Here is a 26023-nt window from a genome sequence, read left to right as displayed (position 1 = left end):
CTGCTTGCTTGGTGCATCCCATCCCACTCCTCTTATCAGTCCTGAAGACGCTCTTGTAACATCTATTAGACCTTATACGAAGCCACACGCAGACACACAGCTGCTCTTTCCATCTTCTGGGGGCACTGAACCTTTCCTCCCAGTGCCGCCCCGAGCTGGTCTAGCTCAACCACCACCACCTCCTTCCCTATCCACCATGGGTTCCACAGCGACCCCAACTAGACCCTTGGTCCTCCACTCTCTTGCCGCTAGGATCTCCATCCCCGTCCCCGCTGAACCACTCTCAGCTTGGGTCGAGTCAGAGGTCCTCGCGCAAGATTTCCACGACTCTCGCGTCGGGTTGGACGAAGAACCCGCACCACCCGTCGAAGAATCGGAAGACAATGGACCTGTCACGACCCCGCCTTCCAACGAGCCTCAGGTCCTCCTTCTCGCTCGATTCTTGTCATTCGTCGCAGACAGATTGACCGCCTCTCCCAATGCGGAGCTCGCAGAAGTCATTCGAGCCGCTTACAAGCGATTCAACGACTTGTTCTTGTCTTCCATCAACATTCACTCCTTGGTCCAGTCTTTCGAGCCGGAGGCCAGGGCAGAGGTCTTGACAGCGTACTACAAAGCGTTTGCAGCTGCAAGAAACGTCCTCGGCTCAAGTCAGATCCCCATCGCTCATCCTTCCGCTCTGTTGGAAGCTGCGCAAAAGGGACAGGCAGAGCTTTACGCATTGTTCGGAGGCCAAGGTGTCAACGAGGTGAGCAGGAATATCATCTCAGGAACATCTGACATCGTGCTGATATCCTTCTCACAGACCTACTTCAACGAGCTTCAATCGCTCTACAACACTTACAAACCATTCCTCCTTACCCTCCTTGTCGACATTACCCGTAATGTTCTCCTACCGCTTGCAGCCAAGGCCGAGAGCGATGGCTACACTTACTACTCGCAAGGTCTTGACCTCGTCTCATGGCTCGAAGGTACCTCACCACGACCTTCTGTCGACTACCTTGGCTCCATTCCACTCTCCCTTCCGCTCATCGGTGTCACTCAGCTCGCTCAATACGTCGTCTCCTGCCGAATCACCGATGTTTCACCGGGACAGATGAGGTCGTTGTTCAAAGGAGCTACAGGGCATAGTCAGGGAGTCGTCTCTGCCGTCGCCGTCGCAGCTTCTAGCCATTGGGAGAGCTTGGCGGAGAACATCCAAAAGGCCGTCCGACTCTTGTTCTTCCTCGGTCTCAGAGGTCAGGAGGGCTTTCCCCTCCTCTCCATTGAGCCTCAGCTGGTAGCCGATGCAGTTGCCAACAACGAGGGCGTGCCATCACCCATGTTGTCCATCAACGGTCTGAGTCGAAAAGCCCTTGAAGGCCACCTCAAAAAGGTCAACGAGCACCTCCCTTCAAATTCCAAGGTTGGCATTTCGCTTTACAACGCATCAACCATTCACGTCGTCACTGGACCCGCAAGAGCTCTGTACGGTCTCGCTACTGCTTTGAGGAAAGTCATGGCGCCTCCAGGTCTGGACCAGAGCAAGACTCCATACTCTAAGCGTAAAGCCGTCTTCAACATGCGATTCTTGCCCGTCAATGTCCCTTACCACAGTCACTATCTGGAGGGACAGACGCAGAAGCTCATGGGAGAGGACCTGAAGAACGAGGAACTGTGGAGTGCCAAGGACCTTCCCATGGCAATCTACAACACCGAGACGGGTGAGTTGGTCTAAATCGATGCCGTCGTCATGCTGACATCCCCAGGTGTTGACCTTCGAGACCTGTCCACATCCTTGACAGCCTCCCTCTGCGACCAGATCTTCACTTCACCCATCCACTGGGTCAAGGCATGCAACTTCCCTTCCGCCGCTACCCATGCGGTCGACTTTGGCCCAGGTGGCAACAGCGGTATCGGCCCATTGACAGGCCGAGCTCTGGAAGGCCGCGGAGTTCGAGTGGTGATCGTTGGTGAAAAGGGCAAAGCTGCTGCCGAGTTCTACGATGCGAACAATATCAGGCGAGAATCTGTGTGGGCCAAAGAGTGGCAACCGAGATTGGTCAAGACTGCGTGAGTGTGTTGTGACCGACAGAATGCTGAAGCCGCACATAGTGATGGCAAAGTCCACATTGACACCCCCTTCTCCCGCCTGTTGGGCAAACCTCCTATCATGGTCGCTGGTATGACTCCCTCTACCGTGAAACACGACCTTGTTTCTGCCACTTTGGCTGCTGGATACCACATCGAATTGGCCGGTGGAGGTCACTACAATGCCAAAGCTCTTCGAGCCAAGGTCGCCGAGATTCAGAAGCACGTCCAACCTGGTGTCGGACTCACGCTCAACGCCTTGTACATCAACCAGCGGCAATTCAGCTTCCAACTCCCTCTCTGGCAAGAACTTCGTCGTGAAGGTCTCCCCATCGAGGGGTTCTGTGTCGCTGCGGGAATCCCAAGTTCGGAAAAGGCCACGGAGATCATCTCTGGCCTCAAATCTGTCGGCATCAAGCACGTCGCTTTCAAACCAGGTTCCGTCGAAGGCATCCGACAAGTCGTCAACATTGCCGCTGCCAACCCTGACTTCCCCATCATTCTCCAATGGACTGGAGGACGAGCTGGAGGTCATCACAGTTGTGAAGACATGCACCAGCCCATCATTTCCACCTATGCTGCCATCAGACAACACCGCAACATTTCGCTCATTGCTGGTTCTGGCTTTGGAGGAGCAGACGACCTCTGGCCTTACATTTCTGGTGACTGGGCTGTCGATCTTTACGGTTTGCAACCCATGCCGTTCGATGGTGGTCTCTACGGATCTCGAGTCATGGTTGCGAAGGAGGCTGCTACAAGTCCTTCGGTCAAGCAGCTCATTGTTGATGCCCCCGGTGTGGACGATGCCCAGTGGGAAGGTACCTACGACAAACCCACCGGAGGTATCCTGACTGTCCGATCTGAGCTTGGTGAACCCATTCACAAGGTCGCCACTCGAGGTGTCAAGCTCTGGCGAGAATTCGATGACACTGTCTTCGCCCAGCCTCGTGAGAAGCGAGCTGCTTGGCTCGAAGCCAAGAAGGACTATGTCATTGAGCGACTGAACAAGGATTTCAGCAAGCCTTGGTTTGCCCAGAAGGCCGACGGTACCGTCGCTCAAGATATCAACGAGATGACATACGAGGAAGTCACTCGACGAATGGTGCGACTCATGTACGTCGCCAAGCAGTCTCGATGGATCGATGTGTCCCTCCGAAACCTCGTCGGCGATTGGCTGAGACGAGTGGAAGAGCGATTCGCCGGTATCGATGGTATCCGAACGAAGGAATCTCTCATCCAGAGTTTCTCCTCACTCGAAAACCCCGCACCGACCCTTGATGCCTTTTTCCAGCACTACCCTCGTGGCAAGACACAGCTCGTCGCTGCAGAGGACAAGGCCTACTTCCTCAACATTTGCCAACGACCGGGCCAGAAGCCCGCGCCATTCATCCCTGTCCTCGATGGCAACTTTGAAGTCTGGTTCAAGAAAGACTCTCTTTGGGCCGCCGAAGATATCGATGCGGTCTTTGATGCCGACCCACAGAGAGTCTGCATTCTTCAAGGACCCATGGCTGCCAAATGGTCCACCGTGGTCGATGAGCCCATCAAGGACTTGCTCGGCAACATTGAAGGACTGCTCGCGCGCAAGATTCTCGCTAGGTACTATGACAACGACGAGAGCAAGGTTCCCGTCATAGACTACATTGGTGCTCGACCAGCTACCTCTCGATCCAATCTGGTACAGGAATCCACTCAAGGCGATATCCGCACCCTCAAAGTCAACGATCCTGTTCCACAACTTGAGGCATGGGTCGAGACCCTCGCTGGACCTAGTGTCAGCTGGCTCCGCGCCGCTTTGACCACTGTCAACGTTGTCCGAGGCTCTGGATACATCAGCAACCCTCTCAAGCGAGTCTTTGCTCCTCGTGCCGGACAGACTGTCGAGATCAAGAGCGCCAAGGGTCAAGCCGTCTCCGTTACACTGTACGGAGCCGCGCGATCATTCGGGGTCCACCCTCACGATTTCAAGGCCGTCGAAATGACATACGACGCAGCCAGCCGCAAGATCAGCCTCACCCTGAACGAAGAACGACGGGGCGTTTCCGTGCCACTCTACTTCCAATTCATTTACAAGCCAGAAATGGGCTATGCGCCGATTCACGAAGTCCAAGAAGGTCGAAACACGGCCATCAAAGACTTTTACTGGCGTCTGTGGTTCGGTGATAACGAGAAGATGCCTAGTCTGGCGCTCGACACCACCTTTACGGGACCCGAGACACCTATCGACGCTGCCACCGTTCAGCGGTTCTGCGATGTCGTCGGCAATCAAAGTGAGAGCTTCAAGCAAATCAGAAATGACAAGGTCATGGCGCCCATGGACTTTGCCATTGTTCTTGGCTGGCAGGTGAGACCGCGCCAAGGTTTGTGATTGTTTGTCGCTGACATTTCCCTTCAGTCCATCATGAAGGCCATTTTCCCCGCTGAAATTGACGGTGACTTGCTCAACCTTGTTCATCTCTCCAACGGATTCCGAATGGTCGATGGTGTCGCTCCTCTCCGTGCGGGTGACGTCTGCTCCGCCGAGGCACGAGTCGTCTCGGTCATCAACAGTGACAGCGGGAAGACTGTCAAGGTTCGTGGATTTGTCCTCCGCAAGGGTGAACCCGTCATCGAAGTCACTTCATCCTTCCTCTACCGAGGTCGATTCACCGACTTTGAAAACACCTTCGAGACCATCGACGAAGCGGATTACGTCGTCGAGATGGACAAGGCTACCTCGGTCGGCGTCCTTCAGTCGAAGGAGTGGTTCGAGTGGGAGGACCCGTCCGTTGCTTTGGATGTCGGCAGCGTCTTGACCTTCAAGACTAAGAGTGAGCTCCGATTCCGCGACAAGGCATCGTACAGCTCGGTCCGAGTTTCTGGAGCCGCTTTCGTCAGAAGCAGTACCAAGCAACTCGTCCAGGTCGCTACCATTGATTATGAGGCGCACAATTCGTTCGGCAATCCTGTGGTTGAATACCTCAAACGACAAGGTAAAGCCGTTGGCCTGCCCATTCCTCTTGAGACAGGCGGTTACTCGCTCATCACCAACCCTGCATCGGCGACGTACACCACGCCCTCAACCAATGAGCCATACTCCAAGGTTTCTGGAGACTTCAACCCTATCCACGTCAACCCATACTTCTCCGACTTTGCCTCTCTGCCTGGAACCATCACTCACGGTATGTGGAACAGTGCAGCCGTGCGCAAGTACCTCGAGTCCACAGTTGCAGACAACCATCCCGAGCGAGTCGAGTCTTACGAAGTTGGCTTCGTCGGTATGGTTCTTCCTGGCGATCAGATCCAGGTCAAACTCACCCACGTTGCTATGCGAGACGGCAAAAAGGTCATCAAGGTCGAAGCATTCAATCAAACTGGCATCAAGGTCATTGACGGTACCGCCGAAGTCAGGCAACCTCCCATGGCCTACGTCTTCACCGGTCAAGGATCTCAAGAAGTCGGCATGGGTATGGAACTGTACAACAGTTCGCCCGTTGCCCGAGCAGTCTGGGACGCTGCCGACGCTCATTTGACCTCGGTCTATGGATTCTCCATTGTCGATATTGTCAAGAACAATCCCAAAGAACTCACCATTCACTTTGGTGGTATCAAGGGTCAAGCCATTCGACAACGGTACATGGACTTGACGTATGACACTGTCGATGACAATGGCAATATCAAGACTCTCCCTCTGTTTGCCGACATTGATCTCTACACGACCAGCTATACCTTCTCTCACCCTCAAGGTCTGCTCTTCGCCACCCAGTACACTCAGATTGCCTTGGTCGTCACTGAGAAAGCCACATTCGATGACATGAAGGCCCGAGGACTGATTGACAACAGTGCTGCATTCGCCGGTCACTCGCTCGGAGAGTACTCTGCCTTGGCCGCCATTGCCGATGTCCTGCCCATCTCCAGTTTGGCTGATGTCGTCTTCTTCCGTGGAATCACCATGCAACGGGCGGTCCAACGAGATGCCGAAGGCAAGAGTCAGTACGCCATGATGGCTGCCAATCCCTCTCGAGTTGGAAAGACATTCTCCGAAGAAGCGCTTCGTGAAATTGTCGATGCCATCAGCAAGCAGAAGTCCATCCTGCTTCAGATCGTCAACTTGAATGTCGCAAACCAGCAATACGTCTGTGCGGGTGAACTGAGAGCTTTGGCGACGTTGACAAACGTCTTGAACATGCTCAAGATTCAGAAGCTGGATCTCGAGAAATTGTCCAAGATGATGAGTGTCGAAGAGCTCAAGGAAAAGCTTGCGGAGATCATCGATGGATGTTGGGACATGGCTCTTGAGAAGGAGGCCAAGGACGGCGCCGTCGTCCTCGAGCGTGGCTTCGCTACGATTCCTCTTCCGGGTATCGACGTGCCATTCCACTCGAGGTATCTATGGCCTGGTGTTTTGTCGTTCCGAAACTACCTGTACAAGAAGATTGACCCAACTCAACTCAACCCTGACAGGCTGGAGGGCAAGTATATTCCAAACTTGATGTGAGTCGACCTCACCGCGGAAGATTGCACTTGCTGATGCCTTTGTCAGTGCCACTCCCTTCGAAGTCTCCAAAGCATACGTCCAAACCATCTACGACCAGACTGCTTCGCCTAGAATGGAAAAGATCCTCAAGAGCTGGGAAGCTGAAGGCTGGGACACTGCTGCTAAGCGACAGCGATTGGCTTACAACATCTTGACCGAGTGTCTTGCTTATCAGTGAGTTGTTCTCTCTCCTTCAGACTCGAACTCACCCACCTAGATTCGCCTCGCCCGTCCGATGGATCGAGACTCAGGATGTACTATTCACACAAGCCAAATTCGAGCGCCTCATTGAAGTTGGACCGAGCCCGGTTCTTGCTGGTATGGCCACTCGAACCCTCAAAGCGAAATACGAGGCTCAGGATGGTGCAATCTCTCTCCGTCGAGAAATCTACTGCGCCGCCAAAAACCAGAAAGAGGTGTACTACGCCTTTGAGGACGAGGTCGAGGAGGCTCCTGCTGTTGCTGCAGCATCGGAGTCAGCACCCAAGGCTGCCGCGCCTGTTGTGGCTGCTCCTGCCGCGGTGGCTGTTGCCGCTCCTGCACCTTCCGCAGGCCCTGCTGCAGCAGTCGAGGACGTCCCGCCCAAGGCTGTCGACACTGTTCGATTCATTGTGGCCCAAAAGCTCAAGAAACCTGCCAGTGAGATTCCATTGAGCAAGTCGCTCAAGGAGTTGTCCGGTGGAAAGTCGACATTGCAAAACGAAATCCTTGGTGATCTCCAGGTTGAATTTGCTTCGGCACCTGAAAAGGCCGAGGATCTCCCCCTCGACGAACTGGGTGCTGCCCTGAATGTCGGATACACTGGTCTTGGCAAGCACGCCATGGCGCTCACCAACCGAATGGCTGCGTCCAAATTCCCTGGAGGATTCAATATTTCCGCCGCGCGAGCCCATCTCAACAAGCAGTGGGGTCTTGGACCGCTCCGTACCGACTCTGCTCTCTTCTTTGGAGTCATCTCTGAACCGCCCAAGCGTCTCGGTTCCGAAGCAGAGGCCAAGGCTTTCCTCGATGCCTTGGTACAAAGTTACGCAAGTTACGCCGGATTCAGTCTCTCCACGCCTGGCGTTGGAGGTGCCGGAGGTGGAGCAGCCAGCGGAGGAGCCGTCATGAACTCTGAAGAGTTTGACAAGTTTGTCCTGAAGCAGGCTGAGCAGGCCGAAAGGGAGATTGAGCTTTTGTCAAGATACCTCGGCAAGGACCACAGAGCTGGAGACAAGCGAGCGGATGAAGGCAAAGTCCAATCGGATGAATTGCAAGCCAAGTTGGACGCTATCAAGGCGGAACATGGAGACACGTACATTGATGGTATTGCTCCGGTTTTCTCTGCTCTCAAAGCGAGAACATTCGATTCGAGCTGGTGAGTACAATGTCTGGCTCGCGACTGTTCCGAGCTGAAAAAAACTGCGTTTTTCCAGGAACTGGGCCCGACAGTCGTCTCTGCAGTTGTTCTACGATATTATTCACGGTGAATTGGACCCCAGCACAGTTTTCAACGATGAGCCGTGAGTATTGAAATGTCCGACCCGCTCGTCAGTAGGCTGATCCCCTCGCTCAGACGATACCGACCCAATGTCGGAGGTGTATAAGTACGAGTCTCTCCGCGTCAAAGAGGTGCTCGGTAGGACGATACGGCTGGTAATGGAGCATTCCAGCATAGATGAGGATTGGTATCTCAAGGAAACGGCAAAACGAATACGAGAGTTGCTTTCCCTTCAATTTGTGCATCATAGACCCAATAATTATACCCTTCTTCTCCTTCTTCCTTCTCGTTGGCTATATAGTAGAATGATACCAAATGAGGTTCTGGAACAACCAGAAGATCAACTTCCTATGCATTGATCATGATGATCAGATAACAGCGTATCGAATGAATGGGCTGTGCTGGCTGGAATACCATCATCGGCTCCGCTCCGCGTTGTCGCGCAATTGAAAATGCTTGGTCATTAGCTGATTCCCAATATCGCTACATACCTTGTTCGTTCCTGCGTGTGCTTTCAGAGTCATCAAGATGGACACGGAGGGAGCGTCCGGGGGATCCTCCAGGACCCATTTGAATCCCGGCGAGTCAGCATCACGGACGACAGACTCCCTTGCCGCCGGTTCAACCTCATTTCAGGATGTCGACCAGTCCGCTCCTAACTTACCGCATGAGCAAATCGTATCATCTGGCTCTGGGTCTGGAGCAGATCCATCTGCTCAGGCTGAGAGCTCAAGTGTACACACCCAGGTCGAAGTGTATGGGCCTGCACTGACGCCTGCAAGTACAACGCCGTCAGGTAAGCTCCTTCATCTCCATCTCCGTCGCCATCATCATCATCTTCCTCCTCGCCATTCGCCGCCGCCTCGACGTACATCTATGCCCTGCGGAGCATGACTCATTGAAGTGAAATGATCACCATTTCATTTGCCGGCCTACTGGAGGGGAAGTCAGAAGAACCGAGCTGATATCATGAATTTATACCCCGGACAGACCTCGACCCGGCATATTTTGAACCGACCTTGTCCGATGTTCAAGCGCACCACGCCAGCGTCCTTGCACGCTCTCATCGTCTAAACGAAGCGCCCCTCTTGACTGCCAAGTTTCGAGATGCAGACAAAGCAGAGAAAGAGAAGAAGAAAGCGGAAAAGTGGCCAACTGTGAGTCTGTCAAAACACGATGTGCAAGAGAAAGCAAGCGTCACGCACCAACTGACTCTGTTGTTGTCATCAGACTACGATCAGGATCAAGTTCTCAGATGGTACGATGATTCAGCGTACTTTCCCCTCTAGCAGCCCGTACGTCTATTTCACCTGATCCTCTCCACCTATGTCTCCCTCTGACTCAGAGATTTTCCCTCTGCGTAGTATTCAGCCAGTGTACGAATTCGTCAGGACATCCCTGGATCCATCAGCGTCAACCAAACCGTTCGTCCTCTGTGAGTCCTGCATTGTTCGTCCCCTAGTCGGCTATGACATCCACTGATACTCCCCTTCATTCCTTCCCAGGGCAACCTCCACGCTTTCATTATCCTGAACATCCCATTCCTGCCAAAAAAGAGAACCCTCACAAGGCACACATCATCGCCCCCGCCTCTTATGGCAATATCAAAGGTGGCCCGACACAGGGTCTCCAGGGTGGAACGGGTGGGAAAGAGTCTCTGTCACACTTGGGTTTGGTCCCACAGAGCGTGTTGCTCATCAAATGGACAGAGGACAAAATGAACGGTGAGTGACAGGGATGATCCAGTCATATGGGGCTGATCATGCTCGCCCATGTTTTAGCGAGCGGCTACAAGGCTCCCCTTCGATCTGATCTGCTGGAAAAAATCGTTCCATTACCGCCGGCTCAGCCGAAAGAGGAGATGTCCACCAAACCGTCGCCAGCGAGTGCCTCTGCCACTGGTGCTGGGAACAGCACCGGCGAGAAGAAGATACCCAAGTGGCTGCAAAAAGGGTTATTAAAGAAGAAGTAGAAGAATCCTGGTAGATCCAGTTCGGTCTTTTCATGTTGTACTCATACGCATGCACTTTACGTCAATGCTCGTTCACTTTGAATTCATGTCGAAGTATCTGTCGCATTTCAGCCTGGTCGGCGCTTCACACTCACAAAAAAGGTAATCATCCACCATGCTCAAGTACCCCTCCATCAATCCACCAACCATGCCGATCACCGGGATTCGTTCCACAGCACTGACCACACGCATGATCTTTGGTCGTGTCCAGCCGATCCATACTGGCCCAGTGAGCAACGCCCGCATAGCCAGACGTCTGTCCTGCTGAGCGTAGTGCTCTGCCAAGAGCAGCGAGGGCTGCTCCAATGCAGAATCCGTAGGTTTGAGTCGGAGTCGACGGGCCAGGAGGGCGAGAAGCAGGGGGATAAGATACGGCGTCGTCCATGACGATAGGCTAGGAAGTGAAGATGGACGATACTGTGTTTGTCGCTGGGGGCATGAGCTACAGCGAGACTCCGTTTCGCTCACCGAGGCTCGCATCAGGAGAGCCATATGGACCCATACCAGAGATACTTGGATCAACTCTGATGTTAAATATCCAGCCGAGTCAAAGCTTGGTACCAGGCTCGAAGGATCAGGCAAGTGCGACTCGGGTAGGGATGAGGAGAGATGTAAAAGGTGCGATCGTAATGGAGCATGAGGTGGAAGTTGAGAAACGGCCGGGACATTGCTGACATTGCTGGAGGGACTGTTCGCAAAGTTCAAAGCGGTCGCTCCCGAGGACGAGCCTGATTTTCTGAGGACGGATTCAGGCAATGAGAATATATCATACTCTCTCATGGGTGCAGGGGTCGCCAAGACTGGTCGTTTGGTGATCCCCATGATGATGAGCTTCAGCAACATTCTACGAGGTGGATATAATCAGTCCCCAGCGTGTCTCATGTCATTGTATTTTTGCTCACTTGACGCTCTCGAGTCCGAGTAAGACTCTCCATCGCCGTCTGTCCGACCTCTTCTTTGACAACATCTCGACGAGAAGCTGGACGTACTGGATCGTCACTAGTATTCGGGACGCTTTGCGGTACGTCGGAGAGTTTCCAGTCCAATAACGAGTATATCTCGAATGATCAGAAAGTGGAGGCAGGACAGGGGCGATTCGTGGAGGTCTCGAAGTCGACGCAACGGGTACAGGGGACGTTTGAGCTGTGGTGGTATGCTCGACTGGTGGGCGCTCTTCGAACGGATGCGGTGGGTGGGACAACGAAGGATCCAGATGCTTTGAGAGGAGAGTGTCATGGTAGCCCGAGACGATGTTCAAAAGGGCGTACACTGGGCGAGAGCTCGTCAGCGTACGCCTCACAAGCTCATAACCTATGTCAGACACTAGAATCCGGGCTACTCGCAAGACCGTTAAGAGGGGCACTGCTCGACTTACATCCTTCGCTGGCCACTTCGGCGTCTTCGAATCGACCCGGTAAGAACCAAGTAACGTTCCTAAGACCCGATTCGATCGACTGAATCGCGGAAAGGTTGGAAAGCAAGAGACTCTCATACTGCTCGACGAGAGAGGATGGCATCGTGCTGGTGCACTCGATGTGTCACCTAGATATTGATGTGGGATGAAGAGAACCATACCATCTGTCCCGGTTATCTTGAGCATCTCGATTTGACCGATGATCAACCGAAATACCATTTGCTGAAATTTCTCCATACCTTTTGCACCTCCCCACCTCTTGATGATCAGACGATTGGGATCCCGTTCATCATGCCAAAGTCGACAGATAAGGGCAAACAAAAGGCGTCGTCTGGCCCCCCTCAGACCTCATCGTCCATTGATGAAATCTTCGCTTCATCCTCTACATCCTCTCGAGTATCACCAGGCAATACGACGGCGGGCAGAGCATCGAGGACTGTAGATGCATCTGGGTCATCGAAGACAGGTACGATTTTGACGGGCTCGGAAACGTCAAAGAAGAAGAAGAAGAAGCAGTTGAAGAAGGTTGACGGAAAAGGAGGAGCCGACGGCCATGGCACTGGCAGTGAATCGAGCAGTGCCGTCAAGATGGCTGAGCTGGCAGATAGCTCAAAGGTTGAGACGGTGGTGGATCCTTCTTCAGTTGTCAAGGAGGCGAACACGATGGAGAAGCAAGGGAAGAAGAAACGGAGTCAAGCAGCCACTGAGGAGGATGAGGTATTCAGAGATAGCAGAGGTACCAGTAAGTCTTCGGCTCAGGAGGAAACACCAGATACTTAGCATCTGCAGGGCGTAAAACTGAGGAAGGCTTTCTAATCTACAAGGAAGCGGAGCTTGGAATCGATCCAGAAGCTGGAGGTGAGTGCCATGAGCCATCAAAAGGCTGTGGATGTTGACGTACTGCTTGCTCTTCAGGAACACCGCTTTGCCCTTTCGATTGCGACTGTTGCTTCTAAGTTCTAAAAAAACGACTTTGCAGTCCTGCGCACCGCTGCATGATATGCTTTGTTTCAGCTTCGGCATAGCCCTTTGCCCACATAAACCACTCGTCGCCCTACAGGCAACAGTTATGGATTGCGTCACGAACAGTTCTGGTCATACCCTGGCCAATCTCTCAAGCTAGGATCAAAGCCAAGGCGTCAGATAGGGCTCCTCGCTGCCGACTGATGCCAGCTCTGTGTATAGTGGAGGTATACTTCCTAGTGTACATTTGCGCACAGATGCAATCGTCATGTATCGTACGACAAGCCGATCCACTTCGTGTATCACCGATATCAAACCCGTCGTTATCTGATTCCCTGAATCATTGCCTCAGATGTTTTCGATCACCCACATCATCCACCCCATTCAGTCACATGTCAGATCCCTATCGCTGCCACCATTTCTTCTTCCTCGTTCCTTCCTGTGCTCCCACGGCCAAACGCATAACCTTCGCTTCATTGTCATCCCCTGTATCCCTGTATCCCACGACCACTTTGCCGCTCCCACTGTTGATCAGAATTTTGCTGTGTTCTCCTCTCGTGTGATGGGCATAGCCTGCCATGACTTGATCTAATATGTCGCTTTCTTCTCTTGCGCTCTCGGGGACGTATTGCTCGATCCCCGACATTGCGCGAAGCTCGGCGGACGTGGCCTTTTTGGGGTCTTTTCTCATCTCTGTCGGCGTCACAAAGGTCGTGTAGAAATTGCCGTAGGGTTTTGCAATGGGTGCTAAGGAGGGCTCAAAATTGTGCAGGAATTGAGGTCTGGTTTCTGGCGTTGAAACATGTAGGGCTCCCCAATAATTCTCCGGCCTGCGGGATCGTCAGAGATCTAGCGTGTCATCATCGCCTCACAGTAATACCAAGACATCTCCTGTCTTGGTCTCTATCTTTAGGTCAATCTGACGATTTGGCTCAATTTCGATCTGGTCGAGATCAGCCAAGTCAAGCCTCACACTTGCTACCACTTACCACGTCCAGCTTGATACCTCCATGTCTGCTCTCCACCTCGATTCTTGCTCTCTGGCGGCCCTTGTCGTTGCCCCATTCTCGATTTCCAGCATCGACAATTCCCACTCCCACTTCGATGCCGCCATCCTGACTGACGAATCGACCATCGGGCTTGATGACCCAGTCTTTCGCCAGCTTGGCTAGTCCGTCGATCGGCGCACCAATCGTCTGATTGTATCTCGTCTTTGGGCCGGCAGAGAGACCAGATAACGCTACATTGGTGATGTTGGTGACCTGTTGCGGAATCTTGATGGTCTGATTGCGGAGCGAGGGGTCAATGAAATGCGTAGACCATATGGGTGTACGATCAGTCGATCGTAGCATGACATTCTCTTCCGCTGGGGGTCGACGTTTTCGTATGACAGGAGGGGTCGGCGTCGTGGATTCGGGCTCTTCAGTTCGGAGAGGGATATCTGGTGCACCATTCGGTCGCCCTAGAGTACCGGCAGATGAACCGGTGCCATTCGACTGCTCAGTCTGAACGTGCAGCGGTGGGGGCGGGCGATGACCATGGTTGACCTTTGTGAGTCTAGATGGTCCAGCTACAGAGCTTGGTCCGGCAGATCCAATCGGGCCCTCGAATCGAGATGCATTGCCACGTCTAGGCGGCAAATTCGGTGGAGGCGCAGATAGTTGGGCATAAGCGTTTTGAGCACTGGGAGCAGTGAGTGAGCCTGGTATTTGAGGTTTGTAGTCGGGTCTGTCGTCAGACATGATCATGTTCAAGTCAAGTTGGGAGCGGGAGAATGAGGTATGCCCGGGGGGTTTGTGGTTATCGCCGAAAATAATGATCAGCATGTGATTTTCCTTTCGGACATGACGCAGATGAGATTTATAGTACGTACTCCCATGGAGGCAATTCCTGATATCATGGTCAGCGATTGAGCAGCGAGAGAAGCAGACTGCGACGGGCAGCGACGACAGGTCACGACTGTGAGGCTGAATGAGACACAGGGCGAGTATGTGCCTATCACGGGAGGGCAGTCATGAGGCGATCATGAAGCCGAGGGGAACATAATTTGAAGCCATGCTCTTTCCAGACCGACTCACCGGTGGAGGAACATTTGTTGGAACGCGTGGTAGATTTCGCTGATCCCGATGCCAATTACCCTCTGGGACAGCCTCGTATGCCATGCCTGGGCTTTGGAAATCGTGTACATCCGACATGCTCTGTCCGCGCCTCACGTGAGACGGCCTTCGAGCAGGTTCTCCATTCAGAGGATGTCTCTGACCTGGTCTAGGCGGAGGTGTTGGGGGAACAGGATCAAGACTCGTGCCATTGCCGCCCGCGGACACGGGGAGAGCACCAGATGCCGGAGAAGGATATGCATTGAAAGGAAGCGCTCCAGGCGTCAACGAATGGCCCGCTCCGACACCCGCTTGATTGACATAGGATGGATCCGACTTGTCGAACACGAGATGAGGATTATCTCCAGGTTTCAGGTGATGTGACAGTGTAGAGGGGGAAGAAGGTCCTGGTGTTTCGTAAGACGTACCAGAGTATGTTGAAGGCGGAGCTGAGTAGTTTTGAGATGATTGAGTGTACCCAGAAGTTGAAGATGGGGTTGTAGAAATGGCAGCGTGGTATGCCGAGGACAATGCCTCTCGATCGATATAGAGGGGTGTATAATCTGCCATGCTCACTGATCGAGGGCGAGAATTTGATCGCATAGGCATGGATCGTGGAGGCGCGCCATAGCTCGCAGTGATGGCCATGGTGCAGGGAATTGAGCAGTGGTGACCGGTCCGGGGGGTTTGATCATGCACTGAGGTGGCGGCAGACTGGATGAAGGAAAGATGACACAGGTCATCCAGGATTGTATCTGCAACGGACTCTCGTAGGCAGAGTCAATCACGAGACTTGAGATCCAAGCGGCAAGATGAGGCTCAGAGACTGGATGAACAGCAGATGGTCGAGGTACAACGGAGGATGTGGGTGAGGAATGATAGAAATCCTTTCTTGACGTCACGACGTGCAATTCAAAAGTTTCGGACATGCGCGCCAGCTCGTGCAGTCCAAAGGATTGGAATCGCATACAAGCCAGAATCTTGGCAGCAGATACTGGAAACGGAGTCGGTGCGTGAGGTCGTCCCATCGCATGACAGCATGAACGCATCATCTGTGGCTGACCGGCCAACGAAGCTTCATCCGTGGGGTTATTTCCAAAGCATGGAACCCATCCTTCCTCACCTCACCTTGACACTGAGAACCCGCCTGCATATGTACCTGGATATTACTTTAAGGTCGTTGACCCGATGGCCAATCTCAGCTAGCCCACATCGTCTCCAGCTCTCTAACAATCGCCCTCTGCCCCGTGGACTAATAAGCTAGCCTTGCGTCCACCTTGACTTCCCACCTAACGTCCAAGCTGCTCCGAAACCATGGCACCAAGGTAGGTGTACAGATCGTTGATGAAATCTATGATGAGGAATGACCAGAGGATCAAGTGGAGTATGAAAGCCATGACATAAGCGTGAACACCGGACATGGTCCATCTTCCTCTGGCTGGATCTCCAACGATGATCCGTGGTTGATGGGCGTCCAAGAGCTCGGGACCTTCTTCTATGTATTCACTAGCAGCAATAGTCCTCGCACTGGCGGTGGAAGTGGATGTTGATGTAGCATTGGCGGAAGTAGCGTAGGCTTTGCGGGTCACAAGGGTAAGAGGGGAGGAGCTGGACTTGCAATGGAGAGCGGAGAGAGTCGGAGACGTGCGTGGAAGGGCACATGGGGTTTGCAATTGAGAGGGGAAGCAGAGGGTACTGGCCATCCGAATGCATGGCTGCCGGAGAGATGAGGTGGATGCGGGCAGAGGTGCTCGCAAGAGGACACTTGTGCGAGAGGTGAAGACCTCTTTGGAAATGGCTAACCTCACACCGCGGGAAAGTGTCGCCATTCTGCAAGATGCGTAAGCTTATAATTCGGGACAGATATCGTTTCCACGAGCTCACTTGATGTCGGAACCCCTTCGCCTGCTTGACTTAGCCGCAGAAGATCGTCAAGAGGAGCAGCAGTAGTGGTGATCCGATGAAGGAGCAGCGACAGTAGCAGCAGAGAGGCGGCGTTTTCTTCGAGTGTGGCACATGGCCAAGTGGTCACGTGACTTGTCATTCACGCTGCACCGCGATTTGACACTTAAATAACCCATGGATTCTATATACTGACCGTGTCAACGTCGAGAACAGCTCAGGGAGGAAGGAGGCAGGGCGAGTCTATATGTTGCGACTGTGACCATTGAGGAGGGATAGAGCAGAGGCATACTAGGGATTGAAGATGGCTCAGAAGTGAACGCAACCTGTCACTACCATCATCATCAACAACAACCACAACACCACTACTACTACTCTGTGGCGCGAATTGCAACTCACCAGGCTCTAAACAAGGGAAGCCAAGCAAAATTCCAAGACAAAGAACGCTGGATCCCCCAGCAAGCAAGTGCATTCGATCAACCTTCCTCGACATTGGAGGTCCACTTAAGCTCAGCACGGTGGGGGGGAAGCAGATACAAACTCTATCTCATCATGTCGCGCCGGTCACCACTCTCTCTCGCCTCGCTATTGATGATCCCTGCCATTCAGACTTCCATCCTGTCTTCTCTTCCACTTCATGTATCAGCCTACATCCCAGCTGTAGCGGTCAACGACACGACAGCGCTCAATATGACGGACCTATCGACCATTTCAATAGCTTGGACAGATCCCCCAGGTGTTTATTCAGGCTCAGTGTAGGTCATCAATCACAATCCGCAAAGACGTCTAGCCATGACACCCGCTGACATGTTGGCTCGACCAGGTCATATCAATTGCAAGCTGATGTTTCGACTGGCGGCACGACTTCTGGCGCCCTGGTACATTTCTCAGAAAGTACAATGGGACCGAATCGAACCACCACGACTCCTTGGATAGCATATGTCAGTTGTGATAAGAACGAGACCGGCGACTCGATGGAATGGGGTTCGTCATAATTCGCTCACTAGGATCGGAGGTTGACCTTGTATCTTTCTCAGACATCTTCACCCTCGCCAGGGACCGCGGTGCCGTGTCGGCAGTGAGTCTTCTTGATCCCTATCATTGATTGGCCCCATCTTATCCATCATCTCTCAGTTACTGTACACTTCGACATCCCAATCGTGTCTTCTAAATCAGGACTACATTCAGAATTTCGAAAAGCCTTTGGACGTGTTCGCAACGGAGACAGTCCAAGTCGCGAGGTGAGCTCCCGTGCAAATTGGAAGAGTTCCAACGCTCACACCGAGCGCAGGGTTATCGATAACCAATGGACACATACCAACAACTCGTTCTACTGGTTCAACGGGACATTATTAAACATCAGGTCCGTCTATTCTCGTTCTGAATCCAACTAGGATCAGCTCACGCTTGTTCTCAGTGGGACAGCAGTCAACGAATCTCTCGCAGGAAATAGCCCCGAGCACCGGACGTATCTTATCGGCACTCTGACCGCACGCAATTCTACTGGGCAAGCCCAACCTACTGAGATTCCGAATCCTCAACCGTCGGCCAGCAGTCCCAGCGGCGGTGGTCCACCTGGATCAATGATCGCTTTGTACGTCATTCTAGGTATCATCTCCATCGGCTTTCTCCTCATGCTCTTTCTCGGAGCGAGACGAGCTCTACGACACCCGGAACGATATGGCCGACGCGAGGCTTCAGATGAGCAAGGGCCTCAGACGGCGGCTAGAGGATTGGCGCAGGCCATTTTGGATACGTTTCCAATCATCAAATTCGGTCAGACGCCTGGAGCAAACGGTGCCATGCGTCGAAAATCGCTCTCTTCCGAAGCGTACCCCATGCAGCTTACTTTACCAATGTACGGCAATACCGATCGTGGTGCGGAGGGTGATAGCGTCGCTGTCAAATCGGTGTTCTCAGATGACGATTCTGTGTCGTTACAAGGGCCGTCTGGCCGTGAATCAATGGCTGGAGAAGACGAGTCCAATGTCCACGTTGCCGGAAGCATGGTGTCAAGTCATGGGCCCATGAGACATTCACGATCAAGATCAATCCTCACTCCCGAGGGATCACGGCGAACCTCAAAATTGGACTTGCATCAACCCCACGGGTATGCTGGCGAGCCGAGAGAATCTGGAGATGATGCTAGACCGGTTCGGGCGAGTCATGGGAGCGCGCCAGTGGACGCGACGGATGAAGCAATGTTAGATCAGTGTCCCATCTGTTTGGTCGACTTTGAAGAGGGGGATGATCTCAGAGTGTTGCCGTGTGAAGCGGAACACGTTTACCATCAGGGTTGCATCGATCCATGGTGAGTAACTCATGGCGTTTCAATTTAGAGGAGTTGAACCTGATTTGCATCTCAGGCTGCTTCTAGTTTCTGCCAGCTGCCCCCTGTGTCGCAAGGGTGAGTTGCCAAATTGCATCATCTGTAGTGAATAGTTCGCTAATAATCGAATCAGACTTCAACCAACCTCTGACATCTTCGCCTCCCGCAACGACTGAGACACCTCAGCCTCATACCCCTCCTTCCGCTTCTTCTGCTAATTCGTCGGGCCCACCAACCCAGTCTGGATTCGCCAAATATTTGGCCTTTATGCGCAGAGAAAGAGGTCCATTCAGTGCGAATCACGGATCCAACGACAGTGCTCGGCCTTCCCCTTCCTCGACCTCGCGTCGATCACGCGCGAACACGACTGCGACGATAGATCCAGGTGTGGGGCCTGGAAGGAGGAGAGAAGCTGACCAGACGGGACCTGGAGGTTACTAAGGATGGGACAGCCGGGAGGAGTGAGCGAAAAGTGTATCGCTAGAAAAATTTACACATAGGTAGACTGGGTTCTGTGGGTCATCCAGCTCGTATTGTTGTCATGCATCTTCTTAGATCTCTCGGGAGAAGGAGGGGACCTGAGAGACAAGGTGCGAATGGTCTCAGAAAGTCACTCAATACTTGTACATTGATCAAATTTCCTCTAAACGCCAGCCTCACGGCCTCCATGTCCAGGACCCGGCCGACAACAAAGTCCTAGCTGACCCAAACCATCAGGACCGCAGACTAAACGTCTGCCAGTCGCTCTACCTTGGAGCACTCGGTCTATCCATCCCACAATCTTCTTCTACCCATCCTACTTCTTCCCACTAAAGAAGGATGAACTACGTTCGATCTTCTTAAAGTAATCGCTCGTGACTGCTTGACCAGCGGCTAAGTTGAATATCACTTCTCCAGCTGAAAAGTAGGAGTCGGCTATGGATTTGAAGGATGAATCGGGGATCTTATCCGTCGCAGGGCTGTAGGTCGTGCGGGGTCAAGGAGGGCGCATCAAGGCGTAACGCGGAGAGATGGGTGATAGCCCAAATGCAAGAGGAAAAGGTCAATCAGACGGCCGCGGAGGAGAGAGAGAGAGCAAATGGCGCCAAGAAGTGTGAAGATGTCCCGTATCAATCGCATCGTGGGAGATGGCGCCATCATCGGGTTTCGCAAGACAAAAAGAAGGGATACGCAAGGATTGAGAACCGGACGTTAGCGCTGATTGCGGCGACTGGAGGGGCAGCTTTAGGATCCCGCAGCGGGTTCACGCGACTCGGAGGTGCTCGCCTCGACGTGATCCGAAACAGAGTCAACGTGGACATTGACTTACCCGAATCCGGTAGACTTCTTGACACCCGCAATGACTGCTGATATGGCCAGAGCGTCGAACGTGTAGTGCATGAGTCGACCGAGGACCATGATGTCTTGAGTGTTGTGGTGGCTAGTTCGTGATTACGAGAAGCCTGCGGAGTCGAGATATATGAACAGCGAGCACGAAGTGGGGGGAGGGGGTCGTAAGAGGTCCAGAAGCTTCGACTGGTCTTTCAAAGATATGTTTTTGCTGAACCAGATCGCTACGTGACGGATATGAGAGTGGATGGAATGGACGCTATGATGTATTTGGTCCGGCAGCGAATTGTTCTTGTCCCGAGTGGCAGATTGACGAAATGACCACGGCACATCCAATTCACGGCAATGCCCCTTCTGGGGAACTGTCAAATAGTCCAGCATACATTGCCAGCTGCACTAGCTCTTGTCTCTCCCCTCCACCCACTTTCTCACTACTTTGCGACCCTGCGATAAGATCCAGGCTCTTCGCCATCGCGCTTCTCTCCCCGGTATAGCCTTTTCCCACACGACGTGAACCGCTTCCCTCGGTTCATCGCGCCGTGACTTGGGGCCACGCGCAGCTCCTGCATCTCTCAATGGACCTAGTCCCCAGTCATGCCATAGTCTCATGATTGTGCCTGCGCAGGACCAAATATCGTCCCATTCTACGTCGAATAATATCCACCAGTCCTTAGGCAGTGGTATGCGTAAAAGACGAGTACTGAGTAAAATGGATGCGCAGGCCAGGGTGTGAGGCTGATGTATCGCATAGAGAGGCGTCAGGAGCCTAGAGACAGACCGCATCAGCTAAGACCAGAGATGCATGATCCGCGGACACGTACGCGTCATTCAGAATGCTCCAGCAAGTTTGAGCAACATCTGGCTCGAAGACCAAGTCGAGAATCTTGCAGTAGTTGATAACATGACTATACGGCAGGTCCACCTGAGAACGTCATCTGGTTGGCTATCTGATGCAAAAAGGGCGCTTCTAAGAGGTCTCACCTGCATATTGAACCCCAAACGCTTGAGAATCTGCATCTCAGACCCGACAATCACGTCCTTCCCTACGAAACAAACAGTTGGGCTGCGATCCAAGATCGCCCAGAACGCACTCACAGTCCCAGAACACCTCATCGTGAAAGCCAGGAACTTCGAATCTGAACCCCTTCCAGATCCCATCCTGATCCTCGGCCTTGTCCTTGCCTTTCGCCGTACTTTGTCCATTGCCCAATCCGATCCGCCATGGCTCCGGCTCGTCACCCCACGGCTTGGAGGCGCTCTTGGAGGAAGACGCTGTGGATGGCGAGGCGAGCGGTTGATCCGCATGTAATGAAAGGAGATGATTGATGCGGGCGACGAGAAAGATGTATGTGTTTATGAGGTCTCGGAGTCGTACGGGCGTTTCGTTGAGCTTCGAGGAGAGGTACAGCGCAGAGATAGAGATGTCCTAGCATTAATGTCAGAACTTGTTTCATTCACAGACTGATTGTTTCTCCGCCTCACGTTGACGCCGAACGAGAGCATGGAGCTGACATAGTAGAACCGATTGAGAAGCACTTGAGCAGTCGCGATAGTGCTCTGAGGCCTGCGCGAACCAAGTCAGCGAGCTCAGCGGCAGCATCAAGCAGTGCTCACAGCTCCAACATGATTCCTGCCTCTTGTATCATCATGCATCCTACGACCCTCAGATCCGCTTCGACATCGCTGGGCAGCCCATCCTTCTGAGACGGCGTGGTCAGGATTTGAGCGAGGGTCGCGAGCGGATGAGGAGGCTGCGCCATGATCTCGGTATACCTTGCTCGAGCCTTTGAGCCGATCTAATGTCGACACTCCTCCGCCTCCTCCTCACTGTCCTTGGACTATTGCTCACTGCTTTGAGAGCTGTCGACACTGTTTGGGATTAAATGTTGGAAAAATAATACGCTAGAAATTTTGGCTGTACCAAGTGACGTTCTGTGAGGAACAATGAGACGAGTAATCAGACATTTTCATTCTCTTTCATTCTTGTAAATCTCCTGTATCTTGGACAATCCTCGGAGCTCTGCATCTTAGACAGAAGCTGATCCGGTACACGATACAAACGCTTGCAGAACATACCAAGAGATAGTACAGACTTGACTCTAGCATGTCTGACGATTGGGGTGAGCTTCTGCTTGGCTTTCGTTTCGAACACACGCTCACTCATGCGTCACCTTAGACATCGATGAGGAACCCGTCAAGTCGGGATCCTCGACTCCAGCTCCAGCAGCAGTAGCACCTAAAGTCGTAGCGAAGACTAAATGGCAGGGTGAAGATGAGGACGATGAGGAGGTGGGTTCGAGCTACGCGGAGAGAACCTTTCCCGCGCGACGGGCGTTCAGCATCCGTTTACAATCATCTGTATGCTGACAGAGCACACAGGACGACTGGGATGCGTCCGAGGACGAAAAGCCGAAAGCTTCAGCTCCGACTACTGCCGCCGCGCCAGTCAAGAAGAAGATGACCTTGAAGCAGAAATTGGCTGAAAAGGAGCGCTTGGCAAACTCACCAGTGAGTCATTAGGCTGTCCAGGATGAAGGCAAAGCTCATAAGCTCATGTTACCCACTCTAGAAGGTGAATGGAGATGATGACTTGATTGATACGACCACTGAACAAGATCGGAGACGGATGGCAAGGGAGAGAGAATTAGCAGCGGATATGGCAGTTGCGGAGGATCTTATGGGAGGAGCAAGCATAGAGGACAGTAAGTTTTGTCTTTCTCGTCTCTGGCAATGTCACGGAACCACTGACGCGTCATCACAGCCAAAGAGATGCTGCAGAAGATCCTCACGTCCAACCCTTCTTCTAAAGATGAATTTGTCGAATTATCTCAACAAATCATGACTCTCATCTTGTCTCGACACGCTTCCAACCCTCTCTATCCTATATTCGCCGAACAGTTTGCCAAGGACTTTTGTGAACCTCTGACAGCGGTACAGATCCGCAAAGTCGGCAGTGGACTATCGACATTGAGCAATACGAAGCAGCAGGAGGAGAGGGACAAGGCGAATGGCAAGAAAAAGGTGGGTCTCCTCTCCCTACGTGGAAGAGTCTTGGCTGAAGAGTGTCTTCTTTAGCCCACCAGCAAACCTAAGCTTGGGGTCGTCAAGAGTATTGCCAAGGTCGACACTGACGCCTACGACGATGTCCTGGACGACGATGATTTCATGTAGAGCCTAATATCCAGCATTTTGAGCCCACCTGCTAGTGTCGTTGGGCATTGGTCTACCTCTAGCATGTATATCATCTATGGAACCGCTGTGATTGATGCATACGGCGTCCCTTCTGAACATTGTTAGCGAATCATGATTTTGCCACTGAATGATCTCCGTGTTATCGGTGCGGAGAGTGGATTTTAGCCGAGACTCGAAGATCATGTATGTCCTATACCATTGTCATCTCGGTCGATCAACGTCAAGTTCGCATGAGAGCACAACTTACTTAAGAATGGTGCTCAGTATATCATCTAGACGCCTGAGTGAGCTCTGAGCATTATAGGCCATGAAGTGGCTGCTGAAGTTTTATGATAGTGAAAGAGCTCAAGGAGATTGAGACAAAGGGGACACCGCCAGGGATACAGCTCCTCAAGGCAGATGATATGGAGACTTGGATCTTCCTCATTTCTGTCCTGGGTGACGAGACCGTCTATAAAGTGAGTAGATCTCAACTCTAGTCGGGGCCAGCGATGCCTTACCTCATCATTGAGTCAAGACTCTCCGAACCCTTTCAGACTTATCTAAGACCTTTGAACAGCAAGAGGGTTCCTCGAGAAGTCATATCGTGCCGGTACTGACTTCTCACTCTCACAGGGCGAAACCTTTGCTCTCAAGCTGAAGTTTGAACCTGGTTATCCGATAGACTATCCACAGGTCAGTCGCAACCGACAATGCCTGCAAATGCCATCCTCCAAGACAAGGCCTCGGCTCATGCTGTATCTAACTCGCAGGTCACATTCCTTTCGGATGACCAATATCAACCTCCTCTACATCCTCATGTCTACTCTAATGGCCATATTTGCGCTTCAATACTGGGTACGTGTGCGAATGGTCATAGAATATCGATGCTGACATCCTCTTATAGGTTCAGAATGGTCGCCAGGTGAGCTCTGAATCTTGGCAGTCGCTCCTGGCGAAGCGGTGTTCAGCTGTGTCTGCAGTGCTCACTGCTCTCTCTATCTGTATAACGATCCAATCCATGCTCGCTTCATGTAAGAAGAAAGAGAGGTAAGTGGTCCTCTGCATCCCGGCACTGCTGACTTGTGCTAGACCGCCAGGGAATGACAGATACGTTCGCTCCGCTCCCCTCAATCCCAAGCTTACTCGTTGGGCCTATGAGGACGATGTGAGCAGGCACAATCGACTCGTCGAGTACCATCCACTGATTGATCCGTCGCAGACCGTCTGAGAGTTCATTACAGCCCAAAACCTTGTCAGAATCGATTAGCTCCATTCATGTAGTCCCACGACCTCTCACGACTACCGCTACCTCTCCACTATGTATGACCTCGTTCTTGTACGAAGGCTATAGATCCTTATGTATTATTGATGAACTTGGCAGAGAGCGACGATCAGGCTCTCGGGATACGATACAGTGCATGTCATAATCATCCTCTACCAGTAGCCAAGCTCCCTAGTCTCGCCAGAGAATCCTCGGATATTTCAGCTGAAGGAAGCGCGTCAGCTCATGACATGGCTATGATCCAGCGATTTCAATGGACGAGAAGACCCCCTCGCCGACCAGGATCCAAATTCATACGAATTCGTGTCGTCAGATTCCGACACCCACCCGGGGTCAAAGCGAGCTCAAGTGAATCCCGCGTCCTTCGAACGATTCTCTAGCGACTCACCCTCCTCTATAGCGTCGGATTGAGCGACCTATGAGCCGGAGCATCAGTACATATCTACATGCAATTCCAGCTGTCGACGCACAATTTTCAACACGGCCTTCTTTGAAGACTCTTGAAGCTCTCCAGCGATGATAAGCTCGTCCAGTATCTGCGTGCGTGATCACATCAGTAAGGATGGTAGAATGAGGGGGAGAAGACTGACCGCATAAGCCTTCTGAAAGTTAAAAATGAGATCCAGTTCGCAGACATTCCCAAAGTACCGGTCCAGAACCTCGACATAGCGATGTATGACCTCGAGCGTGATGAGCTCATTATCGCCCGGAGAGACTGCGCAGATGAAGAAGAGTGAGGCGTAGCGGCGGTAGATGACCTTGGTATCTGGGGGAGAAAAGAGGTGTGAGCCATAAGCGTTCAAAGCGATGGTATGTATGCCAGTCCCAGGCAGATCAGCGGCTCAGAAAGCCGTTGCCGGGCTTTTGAAAAGGGCGCATAGAGCCCATGCCCCATCTGGTGTCTGCAAGCTCTGACCCACCTTTGTACTCTAAGAAGTTGCACATCCTCGTCCGACGAGCCAACACCAATTGCGTGACATCCTTCACGATTTTCGCTTTGCTTTTCGGCGGCAGAGTCTGGAACCACTTCGCGAGTCGTACTTTGCCTGAGTGTTGCAAGGATTAGATCAACCAGTCACAAAGCGGAGAGATCACAAGTGAAGGATCCGAAGAGAGTGAGGACGCGAATGAAGATGAGGGAGACAAGGAGTCAGCTCAGATACGACACGACCCGTCAGGGCCGCCAGCTCACCCTGACGCGAAACCAGCATGATATAGTTCATCATCTTGCCGGACGCGTTCTCGTTCGTCTAGATGCTTGGACGGCAATTGTGAAGGCGCGATGCGACCCCTTCGTGGCTAGGTATTGATGTGGATGGTTGGTGAAGCAAAGAACAGGGAAGGACCTGAATTTGGGTGCGAGGTGGAGGTGTTCCGGATGAAATGCCCAATTTCATGCGAGATAGATACTTTAGTCAGTCTTCAGCAACTGGTCAGCCGTATGAAGCCGGTCTCGG

At 52.6% G+C, this 26023-nt stretch overlaps 13 protein-coding genes across 13 annotated transcripts; 6 read left to right on the top strand and 7 right to left on the bottom strand.

The window, feature by feature from the left end:
• Positions 1-196: 196 nt before the first annotated feature.
• On the top strand, positions 197-8172 carry BD324DRAFT_649970 (putative fatty-acid synthase complex protein; the record flags this gene model as incomplete). Its single annotated transcript, XM_022018070.1, has 9 exons — positions 197-748; positions 806-1703; positions 1749-2052; positions 2095-4414; positions 4466-6543; positions 6593-6760; positions 6804-7943; positions 8002-8088; positions 8142-8172. 9 exons carry the CDS (start codon positions 197-199, stop codon positions 8170-8172), a joined length of 7578 nt encoding a protein of 2525 aa, XP_021872539.1.
• An 871-nt stretch (positions 8173-9043) lies between these two features.
• Positions 9044-10074, top strand: BD324DRAFT_369724 (hypothetical protein). The gene is made up of 5 exons (XM_022012605.1): positions 9044-9223; positions 9297-9361; positions 9431-9501; positions 9572-9790; positions 9848-10074. The coding sequence occupies exons 2-5, from the start codon at positions 9330-9332 to the stop codon at positions 10036-10038; spliced, it is 513 nt and encodes a 170-aa protein (XP_021872538.1). The 5' UTR covers positions 9044-9223; positions 9297-9329; the 3' UTR covers positions 10039-10074.
• Positions 10075-10121: 47 nt separating this feature from the next.
• On the bottom strand, positions 10122-11594 carry BD324DRAFT_649968 (peroxisome membrane protein; the record flags this gene model as incomplete). Its single annotated transcript, XM_022018069.1, has 5 exons — positions 10122-10135; positions 10173-10506; positions 10546-10921; positions 10980-11346; positions 11453-11594. 5 exons carry the CDS (start codon positions 11592-11594, stop codon positions 10122-10124), a joined length of 1233 nt encoding a protein of 410 aa, XP_021872537.1.
• On the top strand, positions 11410-12552 carry BD324DRAFT_369359 (hypothetical protein). Its single transcript, XM_022012604.1, has 3 exons — positions 11410-12233; positions 12281-12349; positions 12407-12552. Exons 1-3 carry the CDS (start codon positions 11630-11632, stop codon positions 12445-12447), a joined length of 714 nt encoding a protein of 237 aa, XP_021872536.1. The 5' UTR covers positions 11410-11629; the 3' UTR covers positions 12448-12552.
• A 305-nt stretch (positions 12553-12857) lies between these two features.
• On the bottom strand, positions 12858-14196 carry BD324DRAFT_577695 (hypothetical protein; the record flags this gene model as incomplete). Its single annotated transcript, XM_022013275.1, has 4 exons — positions 12858-13284; positions 13327-13397; positions 13444-13874; positions 13926-14196. The coding sequence occupies 4 exons, from the start codon at positions 14194-14196 to the stop codon at positions 12858-12860; spliced, it is 1200 nt and encodes a 399-aa protein (XP_021872535.1).
• A 126-nt stretch (positions 14197-14322) lies between these two features.
• On the bottom strand, positions 14323-15420 carry BD324DRAFT_621578 (hypothetical protein). The gene is made up of 2 exons (XM_022015398.1): positions 14724-15420; positions 14323-14667 (listed from the first exon to the last, which is right to left on the bottom strand). Exons 1-2 carry the CDS (start codon positions 15196-15198, stop codon positions 14588-14590), a joined length of 555 nt encoding a protein of 184 aa, XP_021872534.1. The 5' UTR covers positions 15199-15420; the 3' UTR covers positions 14323-14587.
• BD324DRAFT_680321 (hypothetical protein) lies at positions 15421-16594 on the bottom strand. The gene is made up of 2 exons (XM_022019076.1): positions 16435-16594; positions 15421-16380 (listed from the first exon to the last, which is right to left on the bottom strand). Exon 2 carries the CDS (start codon positions 16377-16379, stop codon positions 15840-15842), a length of 540 nt encoding a protein of 179 aa, XP_021872533.1. The 5' UTR covers position 16380; positions 16435-16594; the 3' UTR covers positions 15421-15839.
• Positions 16585-19303, top strand: BD324DRAFT_621574 (hypothetical protein). Its single transcript, XM_022015397.1, has 8 exons — positions 16585-17207; positions 17276-17436; positions 17490-17530; positions 17587-17693; positions 17744-17815; positions 17870-18763; positions 18819-18859; positions 18915-19303. The coding sequence occupies exons 1-8, from the start codon at positions 17005-17007 to the stop codon at positions 19220-19222; spliced, it is 1827 nt and encodes a 608-aa protein (XP_021872532.1). The 5' UTR covers positions 16585-17004; the 3' UTR covers positions 19223-19303.
• BD324DRAFT_621572 (hypothetical protein) lies at positions 19304-20384 on the bottom strand. Its single transcript, XM_022015396.1, has 2 exons — positions 20091-20384; positions 19304-19740 (listed from the first exon to the last, which is right to left on the bottom strand). The coding sequence occupies exons 1-2, from the start codon at positions 20177-20179 to the stop codon at positions 19578-19580; spliced, it is 252 nt and encodes an 83-aa protein (XP_021872531.1). The 5' UTR covers positions 20180-20384; the 3' UTR covers positions 19304-19577.
• Positions 20385-22045, bottom strand: BD324DRAFT_621570 (putative cyclin-dependent protein kinase regulator). The gene is made up of 6 exons (XM_022015395.1): positions 21725-22045; positions 21593-21674; positions 21206-21536; positions 21092-21153; positions 20932-21032; positions 20385-20876 (listed from the first exon to the last, which is right to left on the bottom strand). The coding sequence occupies exons 1-6, from the start codon at positions 21868-21870 to the stop codon at positions 20507-20509; spliced, it is 1092 nt and encodes a 363-aa protein (XP_021872530.1). The 5' UTR covers positions 21871-22045; the 3' UTR covers positions 20385-20506.
• Positions 22046-22080: 35 nt separating this feature from the next.
• BD324DRAFT_621566 (eukaryotic translation initiation factor 3 subunit J) lies at positions 22081-23398 on the top strand. Its single transcript, XM_022015394.1, has 6 exons — positions 22081-22230; positions 22287-22399; positions 22490-22618; positions 22680-22812; positions 22872-23131; positions 23186-23398. Exons 1-6 carry the CDS (start codon positions 22215-22217, stop codon positions 23279-23281), a joined length of 747 nt encoding a protein of 248 aa, XP_021872529.1. The 5' UTR covers positions 22081-22214; the 3' UTR covers positions 23282-23398.
• Positions 23399-23555: 157 nt separating this feature from the next.
• Positions 23556-24512, top strand: BD324DRAFT_649960 (ubiquitin-conjugating enzyme/RWD-like protein; the record flags this gene model as incomplete). Its single annotated transcript, XM_022018068.1, has 8 exons — positions 23556-23586; positions 23639-23760; positions 23918-23977; positions 24055-24139; positions 24189-24206; positions 24265-24331; positions 24374-24449; positions 24504-24512. The coding sequence occupies 8 exons, from the start codon at positions 23556-23558 to the stop codon at positions 24510-24512; spliced, it is 468 nt and encodes a 155-aa protein (XP_021872528.1).
• A 398-nt stretch (positions 24513-24910) lies between these two features.
• Positions 24911-25789, bottom strand: BD324DRAFT_577653 (AP complex, mu/sigma subunit; the record flags this gene model as incomplete). The annotated part of the gene is made up of 5 exons (XM_022013273.1): positions 24911-24982; positions 25037-25102; positions 25157-25332; positions 25487-25612; positions 25759-25789. 5 exons carry the CDS (start codon positions 25787-25789, stop codon positions 24911-24913), a joined length of 471 nt encoding a protein of 156 aa, XP_021872527.1.
• Between the last annotated feature and the right edge of the window lie 234 nt (positions 25790-26023).

This window comes from Kockovaella imperatae (genome assembly GCF_002102565.1).
Source record: "Kockovaella imperatae strain NRRL Y-17943 chromosome Unknown BD324scaffold_4, whole genome shotgun sequence".
NCBI lineage: Eukaryota > Fungi > Basidiomycota > Tremellomycetes > Tremellales > Cuniculitremaceae > Kockovaella > Kockovaella imperatae.
Note: the sequence above shows the minus strand (reverse complement) of the source record. Positions and strands in the feature narration are given on the sequence as shown.